Genomic DNA, 8,605 nt, shown 5'->3' on the forward strand with positions numbered 1-8,605 from the left:
TTCTAGGTTATTGCGTGTGGAAGTTTTTTGTCCAATTACTTAGTGTGCGTGCTGTCGCGGAAGCGACATCACCTTCGACACTGTTAATCATCAGATCCTTCTATCCACCCTCTCATCACTGGGCATCAAAGGAACTTCCCTCCACTGGTTTGAGTCCTATCTCACAGGTAGGTCCTTCAGGGTCGCATGGAGAGGCGAGGTATCCAAAGCACATCAACTGACCACAGGGGTTCCTCAGGGATCAGTTCTTGGACCACTCCTCTTCTCCATTTACACCACATCACTGGGACCCATCATACAGACACATGGTTTCTCTTACCATTGCTATGCTGATGACACCCAGCTCTACCTCTCATTTCAACCAGACGATCCCACAGTAGCGGCACGTATCTCAAGCTGTCTGGCGGACATCTCGGCATGGATGAAGGAACATCACCTGCAGCTCAACCTGGCAAAGACTGAGCTTCTCGTTCTCCCTGCCAATCCGTCTCTGCAGCACGACCTCACTAGCCAGCTAGAGTCATCCTCAATCACCCCATCAAGGTCGGTCAGAAATCTTGGAGTAATATTTGATTACCGGCTGTCCTTCACAGACCACATTACAAAGACAGCTCGGACATTCAGGTTTGCTATGCATAACATCAGGAAGATCAGGCCTTTCCTAACTGACCATGCAACACAACTTCTCGTCCAGGCCCTGGTTATTTCTAGGCTTGATTACTGCAATGCTCTTCTAGCTGGACTTCCGTCATGTGTGACTAAACCTCTACAAATGATCCAGAATGCTGCAGCCCGCCTTGTCTTCAACGAGCCCAAAAGGGCCCACGTCACTCCTCTGTTCATCTCACTGCATTGGCTATCACTCGCTGCTCGCATCAAATTCAAGACTTTGACGCTTGCTTTAAGATCGACCACAGACTCAGCTCCGTCCTACTTTTAATCCCTACTACAAGTCTACGTCCCTACCAGAAGCCTACGATCGGTCAATGAATGGCTCTTTGTACCATCACAGCGAGGCACTAAATCACTCTCCAGAACATTCTCATTCACGGTTCCATGCTGGTGGAATGATCTCCCCACCCTCGTCCGTAATGCAGAATCCCTGACAGCGAAAGACAACTGAAAACTCATCTCTTCCATGAGCACTTAACATAAAAAACTAACAAAAAGGTTTTGATTGTTTCCAAACAAAAGGTGTCTTATAAAATTTAAATCAATGTATTGATTTGTGTAAATGATTAGGCAGGATGATTTTCAGATCATTTTGAAGCAAAAATTCTAGGCAACAACGCCCATTAGTCAAAAGTCTTGTGGACACATATTTAGTATGTGTTTTGTGGACTTATTTCAGACACTTTAAGTTTTTAGTTTTTTCAATAACCATGCATAAACAATATTCTCTCAAAAATTCAAACATGTACATACATGTTGCTCACATATTACGGTAGCCCCATTTGTGCTATATAGAGTGAATTTACACCTTTGCCATTAACATGTTTATAAATAACTGAAAAAAGCACAAATGTCAGAGCATGTCAGAACACCTCCAGGACCCAGAAAACCCCTCAGACCCCAGCGGGTTAAGGACCTTTGATAAACTGTGGCGCCCCTTTTTAGATTATTTACTGGCTAACTCATTGCTAATCCAACGATTTAAAACAGAATATATAACCTAAAATGTTACGTATGACTGAATCTGCAGTAATTTGAGAATGTCCCAGTGGTTTTCTCCCAGTACACAGAACACTGGTGTTTTATTGTCATCTGGTTTTGGCCACAACTATAAACTGGCCTTCATGATCTCTTCCTGCTGTGTCTATAACTCCTATATACTAACATTTAAATTAATAATTGTTACAATGCACTTATTGTGTACATAGATGTTTTAACATTCTACTTATATTTATAAAATACATGCATATACTTTAATATCATTGTGTGATTATAGATGTAAGTACAGAAATTTATTGTTGACCTTCCCATGCCTCTTAACCCTCTCTTAAACCACCAAACCTGCCCTAACCGTACCTATGACCCTCCACTAGGGGCTTAACTATGGGGCGGCAGTGGCTCAGTGGTTCATGTAGGTTGTCTACAAACCGAAAGGTTGGTGGTTTGATCCCCGGTTCCACCTGACCAGTGTCGAGGTGTCCATGAGCAAGACATCTAACCCCAGCGCCTTGCATGGCTGACACCGCTGTCGGTGTATGATTGAGTGAGTGTATGGGTGAATGAGAGGCAAATATGTAAAGCGCTTAATTGGTGGCCATTAGGTCACAAACGCGTCGCAACACTAAATGGACACAATAACTGCATTGCACTCATTTTTTGATGTAAGTACATGGTAGTTATTGTCACCTAATATAAAGTGTGACCCCACTTCCTAAAAACAATTACAGCTTTTTATTGGTTTTACACAAAAATGTACCATTTCTCCAAACACAGAAAACAATACTCTTTAATTTTTCACATTCTCAGTTGCACATGAAATCTTCTCAATTACCACTAAACTGGTAGTTAGATCAGAAGTGCACACAGAACAGGAAAGGCAATGTACTAAATTGCATTTTACATGGCTATACAAATTTGCTATAAAAGGGGATGTGAATTCCCAGAGCAAACAAACTTTAGTGGGAGTGCAGAAAGAACAAGAGGTGGAGAAAGAGAAGGAGTGAAAGATGTAGAAGGAGAAGAGATGGGTCGAGTGGAAGAAGCAACAGGAGGAATCAGAAGTGACATCATTACTGAAATATTGCTGAAATATTAGCCAGAAAAATGACTCAGGTATGATGCTCTTATCTGTTTTCATCATCATGTTTATTATGAAAGAGTTCGACTGTGTGATAGTTGAAGATGATGAGGCTCCTTTCAGTCAGAGTGAGGACCTGCAGTTTGTGTGATTAATATTCATGTTACTGAGGTTGAATATTCAGTATTTCATTAAATTTGATTGGTAGAGATAATGTTTGATCACACAGAAATGCTATAAGTTGTTATTCAATTAACTGAGTGAAATGTCAAACTTACCATCATTAACGCGGTGCTGTGATCTTCTCTATCGAAATAAAAAGAGTAATTAATTGAAAAATAAAATCCCATGTTTGTAGTTTATTGTTCGATAACTGGACTGAATTCAATCACTGGCGCGCTCTCACCTCTACAGACCAGCTGATTTGATCTTGTAGTAAATGAATCCAGTTGCTGCTATGATGATTCCCAGCACCAGTCCAGCAGTCTCAATGGTGAATAATAGTTGAATATTAAACTCAAACTCCGGGACAGGGGGGTCTGTGAGGGATAGACATCGCTATATTATAACAATAGCATTAAATAGAGCATAGCTGTCAACATTGAACCTTGAAAATAAGGGAGATTTCCCGGAATCCATCCCCAAAATAAGGGATTTTTTTTTACACGATTCTTACCCACAAACTTTTAAAAAAGCACTAATCATTAACAGTCTAAAGAGTTTATAACTACACAATATATATTAAAGAATGACAGACAAAGGATATGTTTAAAGTTCTATATTTATGAACAAACTAAACATTACTTACACATTTTCATTTGCTACAACTGAACGTGATGTTATTTTTAGCAATTAGCATCAACATTTTCACCTCAGCTTTCAATATTTGGTCAGCTTCAGAAGAGGCACGGTTCACCACGAATGATGATAAAGATGTTGTGTGCCTATCTGACTGACTCGCGCCCTTGTGTTTCAGTGATTTGTCGCGCTGCGAAACGTCGTTTTTCCCTCCATGACCAACACTGAAATTACAACGACAAATTTTGCATTAGGCATAATTTAGACCTACATGGCTGCTTGTCAGGTAGTGGAAGGTGGTCTCCCAATCAATCAAATATCGACATAATGTCCTCGGTTTTGGTTGGTGGTTATTGCAGTGTTTTTGGCCGTCGGCGTCCTCCTGATCCATCATCGCACATCACACTCATCTACTCTAACGTTACTCTCCTTGAAGTTCAGACTTCCCGCTTCTTTTCCCTCTTCCTCCCGCCCGCCGCTGCAACTGTCTTCTTCTTCGATAGTAGCCTAAGCTACTGTCTGTCTGTATACTGCCACCCATAGATATCATATAGAGACTAGATGCCCTATTGGCCGCTGAGCACCGAGAAATACGGCCGCCATCTTGAACCGGTCATACTCCTAGTTTCCTTGCGTGTCAGCAGATAAGATGCCAGAGCATTGTGGAGCATTTTCCTGTTCTAATCGCCGGACCATCGAAAATAGGGCTTTTCACAAGTAAGTCTTAACATTACTGTACTATTGGTTGTATTTTGTGAATAGAATATTACCAGATAATCGAGAAGGAGCAAGGATATTTGCTATTACTGTACTGAAATCGTTGTGAAATGCTGTTTAACTTACTGCATCAGCCGGTGTTCACCCGGCATGGAGAGGTGGGGTAACGTTAACTGTTAAAGTAATAATTACAAGAGCTTCTAGGTTATCAGATAAGCATTCAACTGCCCTGTTGTATAGATTATTTGTGTTGGCGCACATGATATCAGGAAGCAATGTAATACACGCATGACAGCGATGCGCAAATTGAGTTACCCCTCCAACTTCTAGTGTTACGTTAACGTATATCTTATCACACGTGATTTGGCTATTGATATTACAGAAGTCCTGTGGTAAAATTACATTATTAACTTACTCCATCTACCCTTGTAAAGTTAATCCGAATAGGGCTTTAGTCTCGACATTTTCCCCTCCCACATCCACATACAATAAAAAAGGTATAGGCTTAATGTTGTCCGAATTTAATTTTTAAAAATTACTGATGCAAACACGTTAAAAAGCTTCTTCTCAATTTTTATTACAGGTGCCTGCGTTCGGTGGATTCGGTGGCTGCGTTCTGTGTGTGAAAGTGTGTGTGTGTGTGTGTGTGTGTGAGAGAGAGAGAGAGAAAGAGAGAGAGAGTGAGAGTGTGTGTGTCTGTTCGTGTTTGTTTCTGTTCGTGTGTATGTGCGTGTCACAAATCATAAATTGTTTCTTCAACTTATTAAAATATCTTACTTTACTGCAACTACCTGTTTCTGCTTCTTTATTATATTTATAGTGTGTGATTTATAAAATACTTTATATCCTTCATCACACATAATGTGTCTGGTCACTTTATATCTTATATCAGAATATTATATTACTGTTAAGCCTACTATGGATATTAAAATACGCCGAACCATGTGTCCTGTATCATAGCTACATGAATGACCTTTGCAGCAAAAAAAAACGTGTGAAAATCAGTTCAGTATTCTGTGAGATATGATTAATTTAATGCGCTGACAGCTCATTTCACCTGCCATTCAGATTACACTGAGCGGAGCGGATGACCGGTTTAAGATGGCGGCTCCAATTCTCGTCCGTGCCAATAGGCAGTAGCGGTCGATAGGGCGTCTATCTATATGATGTCTATGCTGCCACCTGCTTTACTGGAGGTCTAGCAACCCAAGGGCAAGCCACTTCACAGACACACATAGTTGCGTGTTCTTAACACAATCAGAGCGTAAAAATACAGGATATTTTACGGGAAAATACTAAAACGGGAAGACAGCGGGAAAAGAGCTAAAATACGTGAGAAATCCGGGAAAAAACGGGAGGGTTGACAGCTATGAAATAGAGTAAGAGTTAATCCATGGCTAGCTGTGCATTAAACACGTTTAAAGGGGTCATCGGTTGTATCATGTAAAGTTTGTAACATACTTTGGTTAAAATTCCTCAATGGTTGTGTAAAACAACACTCTCTTTACCTCCTCAAAAACAGCTCTGTTCACAGCGACCCGTTTTGATGCATGTCTCTTTAAATGATAATGAGCAACTGCCACCCCCCTCTCTCTCTTCTGTGGTGTGTGTCGACACAAGACACGTAAAGTGATGCCTTCGCGGACAGTATACCAACGGCTGAGGCCGGAAATATGCTAACACAGGAAATATGCTAATATGGGAAATATGCTAATACGGGACAGTCCGTCAGCGGTCGTGGGCGGAGCATGAGCAATATGACATTGTATCCAAAATCCAAACAACCTGATTATTGAGTGTGTTTAGGCTTATTGAGGATAAAAAAAAGGAGTGAATGGATTATTTTTCATTGTATGGTAGTTGTGGTCACACACTGCAAACACACATTTATATGCAAACAGAATATAAAAGTGAATTTAGCATCCGATGAGCCCTTTAATGCATGACGAAGCATACAGCACGAATGGCAAGCGGCGTTCATTCAGATAATTCACTGCACAGCTAGCCGTGGATTCTCCTGCTTATACCACGGTCTTTTACCAGCATTGGCAACTTTAAGCTGTTACTGATGTTTACAGCACTATATTTGAGGGTTATTTTCATCAGTTAGATCCAGCATTCTGCCTGCTTTATATCAGACACAGAGATAAAGTAGTGCAGATAAATTACATTCATATGAATGAATTATATAGCATTCATTTGAATTCATTATCAAGAGAGAGAAAGAGATTCGTACCTGCGTCTGTTCAGCGTATACAACGATACTATGAGTTTAATTAAAAACAGCGATGTTTCCCCTGTTGCTGATAAATATAATGTAGCGATTCAGTAACTAATCTGCTTTATAAATAAGTCACGGCAGCGCTGATAAGTTTCTGTGCATTAATTGACCCTTTTCACATTTACGGGTTTCTTAGCAGATGTCGTCATAGTTGGGTAAACTTCTGTGAATGAGAGACTACATACATTAAATATATTTTTTGTGTTCCCATTTGCTGAATTAGCAAAAGAAAACTACACAATAGTGTTTTCACAACTTTCAAAAAGAGTTAAAAAAATAGAGAGAGATTAAAACGTTAAAACGAGTCATCGCAGTCTGTCCATACTATAGAACGTTTATTCAGTTGACTTGGATTTTCCTATGCATTAAAGGGTTTTATTGCACACCTTCCAGCCAATCAGAATCGAGTATTCAGACAGCCCATGGTAAAACTGTAAAATATAGCAGGTTGAACTATTTCCATATGTTCAGGGCTGGACTGGGACTAAAAATCGGCCCGGGCATTTTAGCCCAGACTGGCCCACTACATATAATCATAAACACAACCAATCTTTTCACGCCCCTGAATATGTATACTAACTCCTATTAAAACCACTAATGCCATGTAGCCTAATGAGTGAGTAGGAATGAGTAAGAGTTAATAGATGAAATAACTACTAATTGTAAAATACAATCTAACTACTCCACAATGATGAATCCTAAAACAAGCTATAAGCTGCATTGGCATAGCAATACTAGTGTTTGACAGGATGTTTGGTAAATCTGTGGTGGGTGGACCTCTGTCCCTTTAGGGGGGTTCGGGGAAGCCCCCTGTAAGAAAAATGTGTGCTTTTTAATGTTAAATTCATCAATCTGGTGCACTTTGAGAGTTAAAAATTAAGAGCTCCAACCCAATCAGTGTGCAAAGAAAAACTCAAAACTCTTTTAGCGGTGATATAGTGTCTGTCTGCATTACACTACTACATAATAATAGTTGTAATATTATTTCCATGACAGTAATAGCCATATATTGTAAAACAAAAGAAAATTACAATTCTAGTAAAATGCGTAATCGTCAACTATGCAGATGTGTAAATAATGCGTAACTGGGTAATGGGTTCCTACACTCATCGCCTCAGTGTTCTTCTGAAAGTTGCCTAGTTCTGCTTACCACAGTTCTCTACACTCACTCATTCTCCTGATCCTCCTCAATATCCTCATCAGACACTTGAAGGGCCCGTTTCTTTGTTTCATGCTATTTCTCTGCACATTCCTTGCGTTTCTTCTCCATCTCTGACTATTTTGACAGATACCATACACTGACACTGCACGCGCGCTCAGAGCCCACAGGGGGAGGAGTTTAAATATGTGATTGGACCAGCCCAGTGCCAATCAAGAAAAGAACCAATGGGCCGCTGATCTACGTGTTTCATGGGCCGGTCTGTTGAAAAAAAAAAAACACCTACGCTGACTTTTTTTGTCCAATGCATTACACCGGCTCAAAGATTCCAGCACCGCCAATTAAGCAAAACTAAATAAATGGGCCGCCGATGTAAGAGTATTATGGGCCGTTCAGACAAAAACATTTTATTTTTTTTATTTTTTTTAAAGAATGATCTGTATCGGCCCAAAAAGCACGTCGGCCCACCGGGCAAATGCCCGGTAAGCCCGATGGCCAGTCAAGCCCTGCATATGTTGTATTATTGTGTAACTGACGCTACATTGGTGTGTGTCTTAGACAGCAGGGGTCGCAGATCATGGGCTTGCTGAAGCTCCACCACACACACACACACACACACACACGTCGTGGAAATCCTCTTCCTCCCCGGTCAGGGCAATAGGTAAACAAATGGCGCAAGCAACCAGCAAGAGTCATTGTAGCGTACCGGACTGTTGTAGTCATAGATATCCTCCACAATAAAGGCTAACTATGGATATCTATGGTTGTAGTTATTCACAAAAGCAGCCATATCTGTCGTTTCATTCCCTCCCTGTTGATAGTGAAGTTAGACGGAAATGGATTCAGGCTATCCGGCGGGATGAAGGACCAAACTTTACGATTAAAAAGGGGAGCACTTAAC

At 40.6% G+C, this 8,605-nt stretch overlaps 1 protein-coding gene and 1 long non-coding RNA gene across 2 annotated transcripts in view; one reads left to right on the forward strand and one right to left on the reverse strand.

The window, feature by feature from the left end:
- Positions 1 to 2,388: 2,388 nt before the first annotated feature.
- LOC143724329 (rano class II histocompatibility antigen, A beta chain-like) overlaps positions 2,389 to 8,605 on the reverse strand; it is a 12,221-nt gene continuing 6,004 nt past the window's right edge. Inside the window, exons 4-6 of the mRNA XM_077217330.1 lie at positions 3,156 to 3,288; positions 3,028 to 3,055; positions 2,389 to 2,885 (exon numbers count right to left, since the gene is read on the reverse strand). Coding sequence (XP_077073445.1) covers positions 3,158 to 3,288 — 131 coding nt within the window. The 3' untranslated portion in view covers positions 2,389 to 2,885; positions 3,028 to 3,055; positions 3,156 to 3,157. The remainder of the gene's footprint in view (positions 2,886 to 3,027; positions 3,056 to 3,155; positions 3,289 to 8,605) is intronic.
- LOC143724330 (uncharacterized) lies at positions 4,096 to 5,051 on the forward strand. Its single transcript, XR_013197353.1, has 2 exons — positions 4,096 to 4,264; positions 4,848 to 5,051. It is a non-coding gene; the product is annotated as an uncharacterized LOC143724330 (long non-coding RNA).

This window comes from Siphateles boraxobius, unplaced genomic scaffold, assembly GCF_051911475.1.
Source record: "Siphateles boraxobius isolate OS27281-9 unplaced genomic scaffold, OSU_SipBor_1 72, whole genome shotgun sequence".
NCBI lineage: Eukaryota > Metazoa > Chordata > Actinopteri > Cypriniformes > Leuciscidae > Siphateles > Siphateles boraxobius.